General features: G+C 43.4%; 1 protein-coding gene across 2 annotated transcripts in view; it reads right to left on the bottom strand.

Moving 5' to 3' along the window:
* LOC121858009 (neuronal acetylcholine receptor subunit alpha-10-like) overlaps positions 1-21,764 on the bottom strand; it is a 127,915-nt gene that overhangs the window by 7,976 nt on the left and 98,175 nt on the right. Inside the window, exons 5-12 of one of the 2 annotated variants that reach the window (XM_042354242.1) lie at positions 18,686-18,795; positions 17,391-17,574; positions 13,158-13,332; positions 12,885-13,064; positions 12,100-12,317; positions 11,886-11,995; positions 7,798-7,830; positions 6,793-6,993 (exon numbers count right to left, since the gene is read on the bottom strand). In XM_042354242.1, coding sequence (XP_042210176.1) covers positions 6,793-6,993; positions 7,798-7,830; positions 11,886-11,995; positions 12,100-12,317; positions 12,885-13,064; positions 13,158-13,332; positions 17,391-17,574; positions 18,686-18,795 — 1,211 coding nt within the window. The remainder of the gene's footprint in view (positions 1-6,792; positions 6,994-7,797; positions 7,831-11,885; positions 11,996-12,099; positions 12,318-12,884; positions 13,065-13,157; positions 13,333-17,390; positions 17,575-18,685; positions 18,796-21,764) is intronic. The other variant, XM_042354243.1, reaches the window with a different exon arrangement.

Below are 21,764 nucleotides of genomic sequence, written 5' to 3'. Positions count from 1 at the left end.
TATCTTGAATAATGGAACCAATTAGATAAAGCAATCAAAATAAAGAATTATTTAAATAAAAAAATGGAAATATTTTATACACAGCCTCTCTGAATGCTGCAGACAGTAGACATTAGTAACATCATAAGTACATAAGGTGATACAGCTGATAATATGAACTATGCACCAAAACCTAGATATAACAGGTGTTGTTCGGCAGCATTCCTGTATACTCTAGCGTACCTACACATGCTACACTATATCTGGTCAGTCATGCACAGAAATACATGCCAAGGGTATGACAAGTGCCCAACACTACGAGTGTAAATTTAAGCTACAATTCTCCCAGTTGTGTAATTCCAGCCAGGCAACAAATGGTCCCAATTAGGCTACGAGAAGTAAAAAAATCTGTAAGAGATTTCTAGTTTGGCTACAAGAAGCAAAACTAATCTATAAGACTCCCAGACTACATCAGATGAAACCAGTCCACAGTAGTTCTTGTTGCTGCAAGAAACTCTTACTAGTCAGGTCCAAGTGCCCCTGGCTGCTATAAGAATCTACAGCTAGGCTACAAATAGCTCCATTTTGGCTACGAACAATTCCAGCAGGCACACAGTAATCCCACTTGGGCTATGAGTAGTCTATGCCAGGCTACAACTGTGTAAATTGATGTTATGTGAATAATCCCAGCAACCGTGAGAAGATCTTGGTAGACTACAAGCAGTCTTAGCAAGTCACAGTATAATCCCAGTGGGCTGGAAGTAGACCAGACCAGATTATGAACAGGTATTATCAAAAGACAGATAGATCCAACCTTGTCAAAATACGAGTGGTTATTGGGTACAAGTAAGGTATAGGTATCTTCAAAGTACGATTAGTATAGCCCAAGCTTGACTAGGAGAAGCCTCAGCTAGGCTATGACCAGTTCCATTAAGCTAAGATCAACCTACAGCAGACTATGAGTGACCCAAGCCAGGTTACATGTAGTCCCAGCGAGGTTAAAGTGGCTTCACGCAATCTAAGAGTATTCTCAAACAGGCTATGAGTAGTCCGAATAAGGCTATAAGAGTTCAGTAAGACTAGGAGTAGCCCTCGGCAAGCTTGGAATATCCCAGCTAGAAAGTAGCTACTCCTAGTTAGGTTACGAATAGTTCTAAACATTAGCCACAGTATGAGTCTCAGCCAGACCTATGAGGTGTCCTCGCCAGGCTACATAAAACAAAACAATCACACTAGGAGTAGCCCCTAGCCAAGCTACTGCTACTTACTATCATCCAAGCTTCATCCAGCAAGACTACGAACGTTTAGCTAAACGCTACAAGGAAACTACTGTATAATAAAAGGGTAATCTATCAGTAGCCCCAGGCACAGGCTACAATCAAAGACTAAAAACAAGCTCCCCTAACAAACCAGACTACAAGTAAGCTCCTCCCCTGCCAGACCTAGCGCAGTAGTCAGATACCTCGTGGCCGGCAGAAGAGTGACGCAAGGCTACACTCTGACAACGGGGTCTGACATGCTCGGTACCTACTGACGGTGCACAAGAGTGGCTGTGGAGCGGAAGCGAGACAGGTGGAGGTGGTAAGCTTGGGGGGGACGTCAGACAGTGAAGAGTTTAGTGTGGGGGGACTTGTAGAGTATCCCGAAGGTGGCGCCGATCGTGGCGATGATGAACACCCACAGCAGGAACCTGGGGAGGCTAGGCATCAGTGCTGGGGGGAGGTTAAAGGGGGTGTTGGGGAGGTTAAGTGACAGTGCTTGGAAGAGGCTAACAGGGGTGGAGGTAGTGCTGGGGAGAAGCTAAGGGGGGTTGGAGGTGGTGCTGAAGAGAGGCTAAGGGGATGGAGATGGTGCTGGGAGAAAAAGAGTTGGAGGTGGTGCTGAAGAAAGGCTGAAAGGCTAAGGGGGGTTGGAGGTGGTGCTGAAGAGAGGCTAAGGGGATGGAGATGGTGCTGGGCAAAAGCTAAGGGGGAGATAATGTTTGGAAGGTTAAGTGTTAGTGCTAGGAAGAGGTTAAGTGTGTTTAGAGTGTGGGTAAATATGAATATGGTAGTCGACGTATGGTAGATAGCACTCGAGGTATGGTAGAAATATATGGTATGGTAGTGGGAGTATGGCAGAAGAATATGGTGTGGTAGAATGAGACGTATCAGGTAAAGGTGTGTTGTAGAATGTTAAATATCAGGACAGGTGTGTGGTAGAATGAGAAGTATCAGGACAGGTGTGTGGTAGAATGAGAAGTATCAGGACAGGTGTGTGGTAGAATGAGAAGTATCAGGACAGGTGTGTGGTAGAATGAGAAGTATCAGGACAGGTGTGTGGTAGAATGAGCAGCATCAGGACAGGTGTGTGGTAGAATGAGAAGTATCAGGACAGGTGTGTGGTAGAATGAGCAGTACTGAACCTTCCAAAACACACACATGACGACAACACTGAAATGCCAACACTTTCAATTCAATTAGTTAGATACTACAATTAATTCTACCATCTATTTAATATCTAAAACTAACACTGACAACTAATTACTGACTACGAATAACACTGACAACTAACTAATGACTACAACTAACACTAACAGCTAATTAATCGCTACGACTAACAATTTAGACAAAAACTACAAAGAAAACAAGATTCATTAAGGGAAGGAAGATAAACAGTAGTGATACTAGAGGGTATAAGGGTATAAGTTAACGAAGACCACAGGTAAAATAATAGGTAAGAGTACAGGTGAATTATATCCATCTCAATTACATTATCCTATTAACTGATCCCATCACTCTAAAATAACTTCTGGCATCCTTAACAATTTATAGAAGTGAAGTTGACTGATGGTTAAATGAGTTAAATCACCATCTGAATACTGTGGTGGATTGGTTCATTAAGCAGCAATCGACCAATCAGCTTCTATGAATTGTGGTAATTGATGAGGATTTCAACAAGGAGGAGAGATTTTAGCTGATGGGGTAATTAGGACGGAGATGATAGTATGTAGATGAATGTACAATGGGTGGTGTAGTAATGCTCATAGTGTGTGTGTTGTTAAATGGGTAAAACACACACACACACACACACACACACACACACACACACACACACACAACAAAATACACTAAAAAATAACACTTAGACTACAAGGAATCACTCTGTAACACTAAACGCAACACATAACACAGACATAACACATAACACAGACACAACACATAACACAGACACAACACATAACACAGACATAACACAGACACAACACACACACAGACATAACACAGACACAACACATAATAACACAGACACAACACATAACACAGACATAACACAGACATAACACAGACATAACACATAACACAGACACAACACATAACACAGACACAACACATAACACAGACATAACACATAACACAGACACAACACATAACACAGACACAACACATAACACAGACATAACACAGACACAAGGAGAACATTGATCACACACACACCACTAAATTTGTAGATGTAAACGATATGTTACTACGGAGGGGGAAGAGAGGAAGTCAATAAACAAAAGGACAAAATGACGTAAATACATATTAATAAACCTGTTGAATAAGATTAACTCACTTTTAACATCTCCAGCAACTAACATCATTCCTGGAAGTCGATTAGTTACTGGTTGTTAAGAGAGTGGCGGTGTGATAACTTAACGACCAGCAGTCAATAAACTACCATGATCTAGTAAGATTGCTGACGACGCCAAAGATGGGTCAGAATTTGGCTAATACCTGTACAGTATATCAATCCTTTACTCTATATATTCTTTCTATACTTATTAAATAAAAACTTAATTCAACAGCTGATTTTTGATTGGTCAATGGTTATAAGCCTAGATTCCCAACCAATCACAATGCCTTATAACACTGTGGTATTAGAATATAATAATGTAATATAGATTTATACTATTTACAGCTACCCTTAACCTTACTATACCTTCCCATGTACCTTAGTAGCATCTGTCAGCTCTATGAATGCCAACCTTTATTGATTTACTTACCAAGAAGACGTTTTGGACAGCCCACAAGTACCTGACCTAAAGTACCCGACCCACAGTACCCGACCAACAGTGCCTAACTCACAGTGCTTAGCCCACAGTGCCTGACCCACAGTGCCCAGCCTACAGTACCCGGCCCATCCAGATGCAGCTTACAGTATGAGTACCAGTTCTTTCGACACCAAAAGTAGACAGAAATTTGATTACTCAATTCTTAGTCACCTTTGTTATTGCCATTATAGAAAACTACCCCCTGATACCTTATAATTCTCAAGAAGTATAATCAAATCCTACAAGATGATCCATAACTAAACACAGAATCCTCTATAACCATGTCAACACCCTTGCCATGTGTTCCAACCCCCCCCTCCTCTTCCACATATCAACACTCCACGTCGACAAAGCATAAACTTCCTCTATTAACTTATTTCTCTCGAGGTTTTTTTTGGTCAAGTGAATTTCTCATACCACAGATGTCTTCCTTGAAACCTGTAGGCAGTAATTTTTGTTGGGTCGTAGATGCACTTTTGGGAAACATACACACACGTTTTCTTTCACACTGTCTAAACTATACATGGTGATCAAAAAGTACCTGTGCATCTGTAATAAGTAATAATATAATTGTTCCTTGTTATATCTACAGTGTTATAAGTAGAAAAGAAGGTAAATAATTAGACTACCAATTACTGCAGGTGCATAGGGGCTTTTCGATCACCTTGTATTTTCTTGATTATTTACTTGCTTAATTATTTGTTTTGATCATGAAATTTATTTCTTTGATTATTAATTTCATTCATACTCTGTTGATTATTCATATCTTTAATACTGAAGGAAGGAAGGAAGGAAAAGAAGGAAGGTGAAAGGGAAGGAAGGAAGGAAGGAAGGAAGGAAGGAAGGAAGGAAGGAAGGAGGTAATTACGTTCCTAACTCTATTAAATTCAGACAAGTTTTAGGTTGGGAAAGTTGGGTCTATTTCCACGCTAAAGAGGGAAGTATCAAGTCGTTATTTTTCGTTCCCGGGGAGTCCATTATTTGTGGCTGTGGGGTTGGGGGAGGGGGTTGTGGGGGTGTAGGAGGTTGTGGGGGTGTGGGAGGGGGTTGTGGGGAGTGGTGGGAGGGGGTGTGGGGAGTGGAAGGGGGTTCTGGGGTATGGGAGGGGGTTGTGGGGTGTTGTGAGACGGGGTTGTGGGGTGTGGCGGGAGGGTGTTGTAGGGGTGTGGGAGTAGAGGTTGTGGGAGAGGGCTGTGAAGGTAGCACTTAACTGAAGCACTCTCCGTCAACCATGGCTGCAGCTCATCTCACTATTCGCGTTTTGCTTTTCGTATTTAATTCACAACAACTTTAATGTAGACAACACACTCAACTCCTACCGTCAGGGGAAAAAAATATCCACCTTATGACCTGTAAAGCGAAAGGGTTATCTACCTCATTTACATAATTAAAGCGGAAAATGTCGGCTTCATCCCTGTGTTGCTATTGTCACTTGCAACTGTGTCCAACATACTCGTAAAAAATAAACTGTATTTGTAGAACACTCATACCACGCCATAAACGTTAGCAAAGGACAAAGATCGTGGTTGTACAAAACAATGGCCAGCAATTTTTGAAGGTATCAGCACTCAACACGGTGCACTGGTCAGCTCTGGGGTGTCGAGCATGGCCCCGCTGTTTATATTATGGGGTATTTCTCCATCTCTTCACCTCTCCTTTTCTCTTACACAATGAAAACACTAAAGCACTTTCAAACACACAAACACTCTCATACTCATACAAACACACACACACACACACACACATACATACATACACTCGTAAATACACCCAGTAAAGTCACATAAGGTATACACAAACACACATACATATACAATACAAGCTAGTTTCAGTGTCAGACTATAATTATACAACCCCTCACAACACCCGCCCTACTAATAACCACAACACCTCAAGCTATATCTCCAACACAACATCACAACATCATGATTCCCTACAACCTTTTCCCTTAACACGAATAGCCTCTCCACCTTCCACACACCAACTATACCCTCTCTAGTCAAATGAATCCTGTTTCTTAAATATTTGTACAGGAACTTTTTTTTTTAAGGCAACATATTACAGTAGAATCTCAGAGCACTTTTAACAACATATTGACTGTATTCTATATGTTCTAATTTCAAAGTGAATTATTTAGATACATTTCACAACAATTCTTGACCAGTAGTGTGAATGGTATTAACTTTTGATATCCTCAGCAATTGTCTTTCTTTAATTGATGAATGTTGGCCGATTCCTCAATGCTATGGTACATGATTCGTTATTAATGCTACTGCACTACCAATATGGCAGCCTGACCTACTTAGTATCCAAAACAATCAGAAAAACTTCGATAGATTATTTACCTCCAGGACCTTTGGGAGTGAGAGACCTACGCAAAGACCCTCCACAGTATAACATCATCGTGTGTCATTAGTTCCTGCCTCTTCATTTTCCTTTAATCTCTCATGTTCCCTTCACCAATCTACAGACAACAAGGGGTAATCTAATCTACCTAACCTATCCAATCTATTCAATCCCCCACCTCACCTGTCTTTGGATATCAAGAACCACATGATCAGTAACTTTCCTCTTTTAAACAGAAGCAGAAGCAGCTCCCACCCTAGACAACTCCTTCGCCTACCAGTCAACCATGAAGACCACCTAATCAGCCCCCACCCTAGATAGCCTCTTTACCTTACCTGTCAACGAGCATCACCGAATCACCCCATTCCCTGACAGGTAGCTCCTTCACCCACCTGTCAACAACTAAGGCCACCTGCTGCCACTCCAGTTTAATAGTATCACGTCGGTCCTGCTCAGCGAGGCGGATCTCGTTCTTCTCGATGGTCTGGTACACCTTGTTGAGCACCCTGATGAAGTGCCGCTCAAAGGTGTCGAGGCAGGGGTGAGCCGCCGGGCATGAAGTCGAGTGTTGGCTGTGGACACCGCCAGTCAATCTGAGGAAGCGAGGAGAGTTAAAAGTGCCTGGATAACTCCTAGACAATTAGAGGAATGATACTAATAGCTTTGAATAACAGATAGTTGACTAAATCAGCTGGAGTAGTGCATTGTTTATGGAAAGGACTGGCCTCAGACATCGATATATTTCATCACTGATAACCAGGAGGTGAGATGTGACAGATACAACTCAAACAGGAAGTTACTATCGGTTACAAACAATGCAGAATTATGACAAGGTTAGATGAATAATCGATCTGTCAAATAATTCTGCCTACTTTTGGTACCTTTAAAAACAATCACAATTCATAGGTGTACATATGTTTGCTATAGTTCACTGTTCAATTAATTTATAAGACATTTAGTCATAATTATTCCTTAAAATAGTTAATATAATTCTCCACATAAAACAACACTGCACAACTTAAAGAAGCACAAGTTATCAAATCATCAATAAATTATTAAAGAAACATAATTATATTTTTATCTATAATTTTTTGTCTCAATCAATAATACACGTAACAAGTATAATAAATATTAAGTATTGTATAGCAATACCTGGCAACTGTCTGTAGGATATACTTATCTTATGACAACAGTATGACTGATATACTTACACCTGACAACAGTATGAAGGATTATACTTACACCTGACAACAGTATGAAGGATTATACTTACACCTGACAACAGTATGAAGGATTATACTTACACCTGACAACAGTATGAAGGATTATACTTACACCTGACAACAGTATGAAGGAGTATACTTACACCTGACAACAGTATGAAGGATTATAGTTACCTTCTCATACTGCTTCGCCTCGGTGACTCCTGGCTGCCCAAATGCACACAAGTCAAAAGTCAGTTTATTTATTCTTAAACTGTATAAAAAAACATCAGTAAATATGAAAACATCTTGAGAATTTATTTCGTCTTAGTATATAAAAATCTTCCTTTTGTGTTTGAATTCACTTTGTGTTTTGTGTTATGAGGAATTAATTGATGAAGAAAAATACTTTGGTGTTTTATCAACCTTATTCATGTATTAACTAAAACAACTGAATTATGATTAAAGTTTAATGACTTAGTTTTTTATCAAGCCATCTACCGATTTAGTCATTGTTAATTTGTACTTGAAAATACCTATACATAACCTGTGGACCCTAGGGTAAATGCTGAATAATTTGGGTTAGCTAAGGTTTAATATTATAGGTTCTTAAGTGATTTGGTTAATAAATTGCCTTCTAAATATTAAAACAAACATTAAAATTAAAGATCCTGGTCCAAAAAAGGACAATATAAAGTGGCAGAGCTAAACTGTTTATCAATAATTGTTACAGTAATTACACAACTATTTAATGACTGTTTAATACACGATGATGCGTAAGCTACCTTTTGAAGACGTTCTGGGCTGTGGGTGGCAGTGGTATGTCCGAGCTGTGACAAGGAGTGAAAAGGGAAACGGAAAAGAAAAGGAAAATAAGTGAACAAAATAAATAATAATGCTCATCTGAACAAAATGTAAAAAAAATAATAATTGTAAGAGTAAGGAAATATAATCGGATGGTATAATACTAGAATAAATTGATCACTCATTAAAAAACTACTGTAAGTCTTTCTTCTCTGAGTATTAGTTATAAATGATACCATATAATCTCACATAAAAAAAATTAGGACACTATTTTACCCACCAGTTCATAATCAGCTACAAATCTTCTATACTCATTTACAAGCAATATATACATACACTATCTTCAAACACACATTTCCATTCTATCTAAAAATTTACTTTGCTACGGAATAAACTTTTAAATTGTTCGAAAAGCTTAAAAAAAAGAACTGGGTCGTAGATACAGTAAGCTTAAATTGACCTGTCCACTATTTTCACCTCACTTTTGGCATCCTCAGCAACCATACCAATCCGTGGGAGTTGACTGGTAGTTAACCGAGTCGCGTCGCCACATCCGTAAAGTCACCCACTTCACAACCAGCAACCAATTAATTTCCATGAACTGTAATGGCTTCTAAGATCGTCCAAAAGTGGTTAGAATTTAGTTGGTAGGTCAACCGTACGGAATACCTGAGTAATTTACGAACTGTTGAACAACATAATACCTGGATGTTCGAGGAGTTTTCTTAAGGAGAGGAATGTCACTGAAACAAAAAGAAATGTGTGACTGAGTAATAAATAATACAAGATTAACTAAAGTGGGAATAAAGTGTGATCATAAGTAACTGGGAATAAAGTGTGATCATAAGTAACTGGGAATAAAGTGTGATCAAAAGTAACTGGGAATAAAGTGTGATCTTATGTAACTGGGAGGAGGTTACCCTAAGCTAAACAAAACCAAAAAAAAAAAAAATTATATGCTGAAAAAAAACATAAATAATATTCCAAAAATAAATCATCAAATCAACTTTAGGATATTAACAACAAAAATATAAAAACTGGCCAAATACTTATAATGAAGAAACAATATTACAATAATCACGTATGTTTAAGTTGTAATGTCACTTGAAGAATGATAAAACATTCTAAAACGTAAATAAACTACAGGAAAATCATAAAACAAAAAGATTACCTGGACACACATATACACACACACACACACACACACACACACACAAAACAAACACATCTATTATCCAAACTCCTCGAACTTTCACATCAGAGAAACGTATCATGTGTCCCACCTTGTCAAAACACTTAGAATAACAGAGATGGTATATGACCGCTCCTCCACACCCTGTACAAACATGAGTCTTTATTGAATAGTCTTATCTCAACACTACTGGAGTTATTATCCGCTACCCATCAAACGTTTGCTGCCTGCTAAAAACATAAAAAAAAAGTCTACTTGCTAATGAAGTAAAATTCCTTTGTGTTCTAAGTTGTTATTGGTTGCTTGTTCATTTTGTTGACTTCTGAGCGTAATTAAAAAGAAAGAAACTTCTCTCCCTTACTAATGATAAAGAAAAAGTCAAAATAAAAAGTGAAAGGATAAATAGACCAAAAGAAAATGGATCGTGGGAATAGATAAAACAAGAGAATAGTTACAAGGGGCAGGAGTAGAGAAGAACCAGGGAGTGATTAAAGTGACCACATCGTTGATACCTCTTGCGCGGTCCATCACCAGCCATTGTGGACCTCTTGAGCCATTAACAGAACCAATCTGGGCTGGAGGAACGTCTTCAAGCCCAGCACATACTTGCTCAATAGAGAATCTTCCCTCATCTCACAAAGAAAGTCCCTCTCCCGTTCCCCCTATCCCTCTCCCATCCCTATCCTGTCTCTCTCTTGTCCTTCTACCATCTCTCTCCCACCCATGTCCTGTCCCTCTTCACTCCCTCTCTGTGTTATGGAGCACTGGTTAATTCAAATTAGTTGGGGTATAAGTATTGAAAACCTGATGGTAGCTTGACAAGCCTCCTTGAATAGGATCTGATCTTCTGATCGACGTGATAAAAGAGAATCCGGGCCAATGTTATGATTATCTCTTCATCTCTCGCAAGCCTCTAGTCTCTACCTCTGGAGTCATGATAATCAATTCTGTGTTTATTTTCTGAACAGCAGTGAAAATAAAGCTTTTGAAGGGTCGAGATAAGACGAACGCTAATTACTTATACCAAAGAGAGTTGTGAACAGAGATATGGCCACCAACTTGAGGTTCTTTCCTGGAATCCATGCAACAAAAAGACGACGGATAGTTCCCTTGAGAGCAGACTGAGGCCTCGTGATCTTGTCTCTATTCCATTCTCCGTTCACTCTTCTCTTCACCCTCGACATCCATCCTCCCTCTTCTTTATCTCACCTGTCCCTCCCCCTCCTCTCTTCTTCGTCTATTCCCTCTTTCTCCCTCACCTCTCTTCCCTCACATCTTTTTCCTCTTTCTCTTAGTTCTCCCTCTTATAGCTTTCTGCCCCTCCCCTCCCTCTCTTTCCTTCTCTCAATGTTTACTTATTTATCTCCCTCTAGTCACTCCTGACACTCACCTGAAGGAAGTATAACCACCTCAACACTCACCTGAAGGAAGTATGACCACCTCAACACTCACCTGGAGGAAGTATGACCACCTCAACACTCACCTGGAGGAAGTATGACCACCCCAACACTCACCTGGAGGAAGTATGACCACCTCAACACTCACCTGGAGGAAGTATGACCACCTCAACACTCACCTGGAGGAAGTATGACCACCTCAACACTCACCTGGAGGAAGTATGACCACCTCAACACTCACCTGGAGGAAGTATGACCACCTCCCAACGCTCACCTGGAGGAGGTATGACCACCTCCTTGCTTTGCCCTGGAGAATATGACCACCTCAACGCTCACCTGGAGAAATGTGGCCACCTCAACACTCACCTGGGAGGAAGTATGATCCTTATCAACACTCACCTGGAGGAAGTATGACCACCTCAACGCTCACCCCTGGAGGAAGTACTTGACCACCTCAGCACTCACCTGGAGGTATTACCTCAACGCACTCACCTGGAGGAAGTCTGACCACCTCAACACTCACCTGGAGGAGTATGACCACCTCAGCACTCACCTGGAGGAAGTATGACCACCTCAGCTGGAGGAAGTATGACCCACCTCAACGCTCACCTGGAGGAAGTATGACCACCTCAGCACTCACCTGGAAGGAATATGACCACCTCAGCAACACTCACCTGGAGAGTATGACCACCTCAGCACTCACCTGGAGATATGAGCCACCTCAACGCACTCACCTGGAGGGAAGTATGACCACCTCAACACTCACCTGGAGGAAGTATGACCACCTCAACACTCACCTGGAGGAAGTATGACCACCTCAACACTCACCTGGAGGAAGTATGACCACCTCAACACTCACCTGGAGGAAGTATGATCACCTCAACACTCACCTGGAGGGGGGGATGCCGCCATTCTCACATTTCACCTCTGGGTCCAGTAGTCTGTCACTCATTTCCAGGTGACTCGGCCCGAACTCCCGATACCCCGGGTACCCCTCACCCTGGGGGAGACAGGGGGGAGGGAGTGTTAGGTATAGGCCATGTAGCAAACAAGAAGATGGATATTTATATAAGAGACCACACACACACACACACAGCAACTTACCTGATGATTCATGTTGGTAAACTTGTGACCCTGGCCGCCCATGGGATCAGGGATGTCGAGGCGTATACACATCATCTTGGCCATGTAGCTGAAGACGACCTTCTTGACAAAGGAAGGCACCTCCCGGCCCCTCATGCCGCGGTGGTGAATGTTCAGCGTGACCACTGACAACCCCGTGGCGAAGGATACCAGTGAGATGGTGACACCGTAGTACAACCCTGTGTATAAGACCAGGGGGGATTACTGTGTGTACGATAAGGGGGGATTACTGTGTGTGGTAATACGTGGGATTAACCATAGGGTTAACCCCTATGGTGTTTTCTGCACAAATAAAGCCATCACTAGTCCATCAACCAGGGACATTAACAATACACATTTGTTCCTCCTTCTTTTCTAAATGCACCAATCAGCATAAACACAAGGTCCCTATCTGCTCTTCCCACTATCCCATACTGACCAATGAGCAGAAGCAAAAGGCCCCATTTGTGCCCCTTCCACTATCCCATGCTGACCAATGAGCGGAAGCAAAAGGCCCCATTTGTGCCTCTTCCACTATCCCTTACTGACCAATGAGCTGAAGCAAAGGGCCCCTTTGTGCCCCTTCCACTATCCCATGCTGACCAATGAGCAGAAGCAAAAGGCCCCATTTGTGCCCCTTCCACTATCCCTTACTGACCAATGAGCTGAAGCAAAGGGCCCCTTTGTGCCCCTCCCACTATCCCATACTGACCAATGAGCAGAAGCAAAAGGCCCCATTTGTGCCCCTCCCACTATCCCATACTAACCAATGAGCGGAAGCTTCTCGGAGGTGGGCGGCATAGACTCGCCAATGACCATGAGGAAGACAGTCATGGAGAGGAGTGTGGTGATGCCCAGGGTGACCTTCTCCCCGGAGTCGCTGGGCATGTAAAAGCTCATGAGGGCAATGCCTGTGATGAGCACACACGGCAGGATCAGGTTGAACACTGTAGAGGTCCAACAAGGTAATAAAAGGTCACATCAAAGTGTTAGAGATCAGATACATATTACCCCAAGCTTCACCACCAGGAAACACTGACCGTAGAAGAGTGGGCGACGGCGGAGGATGATGTGGTAGGTTATGTCAGGGTAAGGCGCCTCACAACACGAGTAGTATACCACGTTCCTCTCCACGATCATGTCTATTAGGTCCCATTCACCATTGGTCACATAATTACTCAGATCACCTTCCTCTGTCTGGATCACCAAGTTTACCTGTCGGGGGTCAAGTTAGGTCAGATACTGAATTATATCACTTGAATCACCTCAAAAATAGGTCGTTTAGTTATACAGGTAAGAAAAAAATTAATTCCCAATATTATGATGAAAACAAGATTAAAAAAAAAGTGATTTTTTTTTCTCTATGAATAAATTTGAATTCATATAAGAAATTGTAATTAGCCCTCAACTTTAATCAAGACGAGAAGAGTTCCAGTCTTGACAGGTTAATTAAGCCTCTGAGAACAACACAGAACATCATCATCATCATCATTATTAACATCATCATCATTATTAACATCATCATCATTATTATTATCACCATCATCATCATTGTCATTACCATTATAATTATCATCATCATCATCATCATCATCAGCATCATTTTCAGCTATAGGCCTCCAATATTGGTATAGGCCTAGGGGTGTGTTGGCTCCCGGTGATGGGTATGGTATTGGCAATCAATGAGAGAGAGAGAGAGAGAGAGAGAGATCGTCAAACAACAAAAACACAAACAATTTTCAGATAACAATCGCGAATACGAAAGCAACACTCGACCATCACAACCCAAGGGCGGGGTATAATAATCTAAGGACACACACACACACACACACACACACACTTTCATTAGGCTGTGTTTACTTTGATGGTGTAAATAAGTAGGAGGTTCACTTCCATCATCTGCCTGCCTACAGTGTTTAACCCTGTGTGTGTGTGTGTGTGTGTGTGTGTGTGTGTGTGTGTGTGTGTGTGTGTGTGTGTGTGTGTGTGTGTGTGTGTGTGTGTGTCGTACTATCTTTGAACCCCAGACATGGAGCCTTTAAGCCACAGGAATCACCGAGGACTAGGGAGGGAGGGAGGGAGGGAGGGAGGGGGAGGGAGGAGGGAGGGAGGGAGGGAGGAGGGGGAGGAGGGAGGGAGGGAGGGAGGGAGGAGGGAGGGAGGGAGGGAGGAGGAGGAGGGAGGGAGGAGGAAGGGAGGGAGGAAGGAGGAGAGGGAGGAAGAAGGGAGGAGGAGGAAGGGTAGGGAGGGAGGGAAGGTATAGCTAGCAGGAGTTGCATCGCGTTACACGGGTGAGTGAATGACCAGAAAAGTGAGTGGGAGTGAGCAAGTGTTTACGAGACATGTGCCTCTTTCTCTCCTCTCCTTCCCCCTCCTCTCCACTCTTTCTCGGCTCCTGTTACCCCACTCCACACTCCACTCCACTCCACACTCCACCCCTCCACCACTCTCATTATACTCCTCCTCCTCTTCCAAACATTATCACTCTATCAGTTCTTCTTATTCTTCTTTCTCTTCCACATACTTGCACACTATCCCTTTCCTCCACACTCATTCCTCTCCTCTCCTCTCCTACCACACCTCTCCCTTATTCTACTGAGATACGTGAGCTTTTTGTCTCATAATTAATGTCCCCCAGGTTATGAAAATTATCACACGAAAGGTAACAATAACAGTACAGCGTCCATCTATTCACAACACCGACACCTTGATGATAAAATTACAGGTATATAACACAATATTTTTCCCCACCTGTATGTAATAAATTAAAAAAAAAACTTACTTCACAAATGACTATAAGTTTTAAGTTTTATTTCCCCAACAAAATTTTCCCGTGGTGACGAGAAGCCCACCTGGTGTGTGTGTGTGTGTGTGTGTGTGTGTGTGTGCTCGAATATAACACCATTCAAGAGATAAATTAATCTTATTGTCATTAATTAGGCAGATGAGATTAACTTTTCTTTACTTTTTTATTTGTCTTTAAGCTGGCGGCCGGCGCTGCGATCCCCTCAACACACACTACAAAAACTTCAGGCCTCGAGGACAGACGACTAGGAGGAGGGGTTCAAGTATTACCCTCAAGGAAGAACTAATTTAATTTCTCACGGTAATCCTTGATGATGAATTTGTTTTTGTTTTTTCTATTTTAAGTTTTTATCATTTCCTCCCCACCACTGGGTAGCCTTTCCTCTCCCCAGCTAATTCTCCCCTCCCCAGCTAGTTGTCCTCTTCTCCAGGTAATCTTCCCTCCCCTGATAACCTTCCCCTCCCCAACCACATCACCTCCTTCTCCCAACGCCTCACTTCCTCCCCTCTTTCGCTCTCACTAACTCCCCACAAACTAGCGCTCTCGTCCTCTAGGGAACTGCCGAGTCTAATTACCATGAAACTCCCCTGATGGACACTGGGGAGGGGAGGGGGAGAGGGGGAGGGAGAGAAGGGAGGAGGGATGAGAAGAAGGGGAGGGTGAAGGGAGAGGAAGGAAGAAGGGAGGGGAGGGAAGGGGAGGTAAAAGAAAGGTTTGACGCAATTGGAGGAACCTGAAGAAATTATATTAAACATCACCACTTGAAACCACATCTGTATATAGTGCAGGAACTGGCGGCCACAATCACCTACTTACCTGCAGGCATCAACACAATCACCGGTCGTCACCTACTTACCTGCAGGCATCAACACAATCACCGGTCGCCACCTACTTACCTGCAGGCATCAACACAATCACCAGTCGTCACCTACTTACCTGCAGGCATCAACACAATCACCGGTCGTCACCTACTTACCTGCAGGCATCAACACAATCACCGGTCGCCACCTACTTACCTGCAGGCATCAACACAATCACCAGTCGTCACCTACTTACCTGCAGGCATCAACACAATCACCAGTCTTCATTATCTCTGAGGTCTGGATCCAACTCAAGTCTCTACACTTCCCCGGCAAACTCGAGACAATTTTTCCGTGTCGTGTAATTGATTCCGGCCGAAAGAAGTCCAGAGTTTTGGGGTGAGGTGGGTCAATGTGGGTGGAAGGTTGGGTTAGGTTGGGTGGTTGGGTTGGGTTGGGAGGGTGGGTGGGAGTGGGGTTGGGGTGAGTGGGGTGGAGGTGGGGGTGGGATTGGGCAGGTTGGGTTGGGTTGGGGTGGGGTAGGGTGGGGTGGGTTGGGGTGTGGGGGTGTGGGTGGGGTGGGGGTGGGGTGGGGAGTGTGGAGTGGGTTGGGTTAGGTTGGGTTGGGTTAGGTTGGGTTGGGTTGGGTTTTGGGTTGGGGTGGGGTGGGGTGGGGTTGGGGTGGAGGTGGGGGTGGAGGTGGGGTGGGGTGTGTGGTGTGGGTGGGTTGGGTTGGGTTGGGTTGGGGTGGGGTAGGGGTGGGGTGGGTTGGGGGTGTGGGTGGGGTGGGGTGGGGTGGGGGTGGGGGTGGGGTGGGGTGGGGTTTGGTATGGGGATAGAAATTAAGACAGTGCTGAGACTCGGATGAAAATAAAGCCAAACGTTGGTTTTATCCAAGGTTTAAAATCCTATCTTAGGACTACAGGCTTTCGGCTTTATTAAAAAAATAAATCCCTCGTTTTTTATTTTATACAGAAAATGGGAATTCAATTTTTTCCCTCAATTACTAAAAAAAAAAACCCGATTTTTCCTCAATTACACAAACAGGGAAAAACACGAATATTTTGAGTCATTTTTTTATCATCACCAGAGTGTTTTGATAAGAAAATATTCCTCCAAAGATTGTTTTGTTTCTTGATGATCCGTTAGGTTAGGTTAGGTTAATGAGAGAGTCTTGTTGTTGTTGACATTCCCCGAGGTAGAGTTACCATAGAGGGTTATTAAAGGAGCATAATGGCGTGTCTGAATTTCTTAATGACGGGGCACATGACGATGGTTGACTAATGAATCTTTTGATGTTTTCTCTTTCTCTGTCTCAAAGGCCTTGGCCATCTCTCTCTCTCTCTAGGTCCGGGTCATGGCCATCTCTCTCTCTCTCTAGGTCAGGGTCATGGCCATCTCTCTCTCTCTCTAGGTCAGGGTCATGGCCATCTCTCTCTCTCTCTAGGTCAGGGTCATGGCCATCTCTCTCTAGGTTAAGGATCATGGCCTGGAAACTGCCATAGGTCGAGGAGGAGAACTTGTTGACACACTTCTACTCGTCAAAGAAAGGAATACCTATCCACCTACTACCAATCTACCCACTATCTACTTCCATCTACCCATTATCTACTTCCATCTACCCACTATCTACTTCCATCTACCCACTATCTACTCTTAACACGTACCTGAAAGCCGTCGTAGGTCCAGGAGGCGAACTTCATGACGCACTTCTGCTCGTCAAAGGGGAAGAACTCGACGTTGATGGAACAAGAGGACCTAAAGATGGCGGACGACAGCCAGGTGACGTTGCCATCTGCGGTGACGATGATGTTGGTGCTCAGGATGGCGTTGTTGTATTGGCTGTCAGCGCTGGTGGTGGTAGTGGTGGTAGTGAGGGTGGTGGTGAGGGGGTGAAGGGGGTAAGGGTGGTGGTGGTGGTGGTGGGAGAGAGAAAAGAGATACGTGTGTTAGTATTATAAACAGGAGATACCTAATCTAACCTAATCTAACCTAATCTAACCTAACCTAACCTAATCTAACCCAAGCTAACCTAACCTAACCTAATCTAACCTAACCTAACCTAATCTAACCTAACCTAACCTAATCTAACCCAACCTAACCTAATCGAATATAACTGACCAAACTGTGGTGATGGGTCGTGGTGGTCGGTCGTATGGGTGGTCGTGAGTGAAATCGTGGGGGGGGGGTCGTGGCTGTGGTGGTGGGCAAGAGATTGATGGTAGCCACACACCATTTCTCGTTTGTTTACACTTCAATACCGAGCCACGAACCTTCCGTCACGCCACAATAACACGACACATTGCCTTCTATCCTGTCTCTACCAGCTTTATACAACAATACAATACCCTGTGCCCTGTCTCTACCAGCTTAATACAACAATACAATACCCTGTGTCCTGTCTCTACCAGCTTAATACAACAATACAATACCCTGTGTCCTGTCCCTACCAGCTTAATTACGTCACGCATTTCTAAGGTTACTTGTTCCTGCAAATAATGACGTAATAGAAGTTTTTCCCCGTGACGTCACATCTATACGATCAAGAAAAGGGACATACCATAGAAATCCGGGAAAATCAGGGTGGAATTTTTAAGGTGACGTCACAAATCAGCTGACCAATGTTTACATCACCATTATCTCGGTTTCGTATTCCACCATCAGCTGCGTGAAGCGGGAGACTGAAGACGCCATTAGCATCCATTAGAGGAGCTGTAGTACCCCTTAATGGAGCTATAGTACCCCTTAATGGACCTGTAGTACCCCTTAATGGACCAGTAACCCCCCATTTTACCCATTAGAATACCTAAACGTCTGTCTATTTCTATCTCTTTCTGCCTGTCTCTTTCTCTCTACCTATCTGTCTCTTTTAGCTCAGTCTCTTATCTATCTATCTATCTATCTGTCTATCTATCTATCTATCTATCTATCTATCTCTCTACGGCAGCTAAGACCCACTCACTTGTTATATAAGATAATGTCCGGTTTCCAGAGCTTGTCGGCAGGTAAACGGATTACCTGGATGTTGCCGAAGTCTGACGCATTCCACTGTAAGCTGTAATCCAACCACATCTGTCAGGGGTACAAGGGGGCGCTGTTGAGAGAGAGAGAGAGAGAGAGAGAAGCAATCTGAGTGATCTATCAAAACATAAATCAGCTGATGGGCGTAAACACGTTCTCAGAACCACGACCACACGTCCTCCAGAACCACGACCACACGTCCTCAGAAGCCACGACCCACGTCCTCCAGAACCAGCACACGTCCCTAGAACCGACCACACGTCCTCAGAACCATGACCACACGTCCCTAGAACCACGACCACACGTCCTCAGAACCACCACACGTCCTAGAATCCCGACCACGTCTCTACACCTCCCCAAACGACCCTACACCCCAAGCAACCACAGAAAAATACACAACCAAAAGTAAATAACCCATGAATATCAAGCCTCTCTTTCCCACTCTACTCCCACTCACTAACACCATCCTAACCCACCTTAACCTATCTCCTACCTCCCCTCTCATCCCCTAGCCCATACCCAGGGTAACCTATTCCTTTCCTCCCCTAGTCCTCTGTTGATTAATCTCCCTCACTCCATCTATCCACACAAATCCCTCCCCACCCCGCCCACCCTCCCCACCCCGCCCACCCTCCCTACCCAGAAAAAATCGACTGTAATTAGGATGGGTGATGGGAGGGAGTATTTATCAAGCTGATTTGCATACTTGGTGATACAGACCGGGCAGCTTGGTGGTGAGTGGTGAGTGATGGGGTGGTGGTAGTGATAGTGGTGGTGATGGTAGTAGTAGTAGTAGTAGTAGTAGTGGTGGTGGTAGTAGTGGTGGTGGTGGTGGTGGTGGTGGTGGTGAATAATCCATACCCGTTGTATACAAGTATGAAACGAATTCCACCCACGTTCTATACTAGTATCAAACAAGATCCATTCCCGTTGTACACCAGTATCAAACAAAACTCACCCTCTTTGTATACCAGTATCAAACACGAACTGGACAAAACCACAACCCGTAAAACTTTAAAACCTAACCTAACTAATTCCACCTCACGGTCTCTCCCAACCAACTTGGCCCTGAGAGCTAAAGCAATCCTAAATGACTGCCTGACAATTAAGAAGCTCACGAGTTGGTAAAAGTGGCCACAACGAGGAACACTGAGACTTGGGAGGTAGGAATTAAATCTTAGGCTATCTCACGCTCCTGGGGCTCTCAGTTCCTTCATGGTAAAGTCTCACGCATTTTCCTTGTCTGCCAACTCTTTCTCTTCCGTCCTCCTTTTCTTTCTTTCTTTCTTTCTTTCTTTCTTTCTTTCTTTCTTTCTTTCTTTTTCTTACTATCTTCTCTACCTTCTTCCTTCTTTCTCCTACTCTCTTCTCTACATATTAGCTTTAAGAAACACAACATCCAGATACATACCTGGCGCCCTATGATTGGCTAGCAAGCATCAATGGTATTTGAGTAACTGTTTGTCTCTACTATCATTTACCTCCAAGGGTGACTCTCTCTCTCTCTCTCTCTCTCTCTCTCTCTCTCTCTCTCTCTCTCTCTCTCCCTGCATCTTCGGTGGTAGTGATAGTTATGTAGTTATGATATTAATGGTGGTTGTTGTTGTTGTGGTAATGCAGGTGGTGGCGTTAATAATGCATGAAGTAGTTACAATTGTGATGGTAGTCATTGTAATAGTAGTAGTAGTAGTACCTGATTCACTGAGTGCCAACTATAGTCTCTGAATAGTGCCTTTAATGTGTAAACTCCAGTCAACCTACCCTACCTAGTGCCAGTTAGGTCACGGTGCTACTAGCTGACGGGGCAGAGTGCCAAAGGGTCTACAATAGGGAAGACATTATTGGATTATTACTGGAGTGGGTTAGTGTATAGAGTTGTTCCTGTGTAGCAGTAGTGGACTAACGCCGTGCTGAGGAGGAGACGAGGTGGGGAAGTGACGAAAGAAGTGTGGGAGAAGAAGAAGAAGAAGGAGGAGGGGGAGGAAGAGAAGAGGAAGAAGAAGGAGGAGAAGAAGGAAGAGAAGAAGAAGAGGAGGAAAAAGAAGAATAGAAGAACGAACTTTAAGAATCCCGAGGCTGGGACACACAAGGCGAATCATAACTCACGAACGAGAAGGATTTTTCACCCGGGCGAGTCGTGATATTTTCCTGTGATTCTCGTAATTCTTTGACTAAGCTGAAATTGTGTTCATACTTAGCGACGCCTTACGAGCACCACTGTGACACACACAAACACGTGATTAATACCAAGGTTGAGTGCTGCTGTCCTGTGCTAAGCTTTGGAAATTCTCTGTGTGTGTGTTGGGGAAGTGGTCGCTTGAATTCGTGAGGTGTTATGGCATTGCGGTCCGTCTTATTCACGCCCGTCTTAATCACGCCCGTCTTATTCACGCCCGTCTTATTCACGCCCGTCTTATTCACGCCCGTCTTATTCACGCCTGTCATAATTGTGGCCGTCTTGTCTGCATCAGTGAGCTATCCTTCCTGCTTAAGTGAGTTTGATAATTAGGCAAGATCCGATCATTATTTTTTACGAGGATGTTAACTTTATGATATGGGAACTTTACCGTTCTGGGAGGTTCTTTGTGGTAAGCTTAGGTTATATTAATTATTCATGTTAGGTTAGGTTTGATTAGATTAGGTTAGGTTAGGTTAGGATAGGTTAGGTTAGGTTAGGAGAGGTTAGGATATATATACCAAGTTCGACTTTTCTTCACCACATAGAAGCATTGTTACCCGAGTGAATTAGGCAAAAAAGGAATTAATGAACTAGCGAACCCATTGTACCGGGATTCTACACATGAACCAATGGTGAACAAATAGTACCGGAACACTGTAAGTAAACCCACAAAAAACCCCGATGAAACAACGAATGAACCACCAGTGTCGGAAGATGTGCGTCGAACCTATATCAACCAGGTGCCAGACATCCATCCATCCCTAACCATACAGTACGACTCTCATAGTGAGGTTATTAATCATGATAAAATATTATTATACAAAGAACAACAATAATCCAT

The sequence above is a fragment of the Homarus americanus genome, unplaced genomic scaffold, assembly GCF_018991925.1.
Source record: "Homarus americanus isolate GMGI-L3 unplaced genomic scaffold, GMGI_Hamer_2.0 scaffold43746, whole genome shotgun sequence".
Taxonomy (NCBI): Eukaryota; Metazoa; Arthropoda; class Malacostraca; order Decapoda; family Nephropidae; genus Homarus; species Homarus americanus.
The sequence above is the reverse complement of the archived record's forward strand: the minus strand, read 5'-3'. Positions and strand labels throughout refer to the sequence as shown.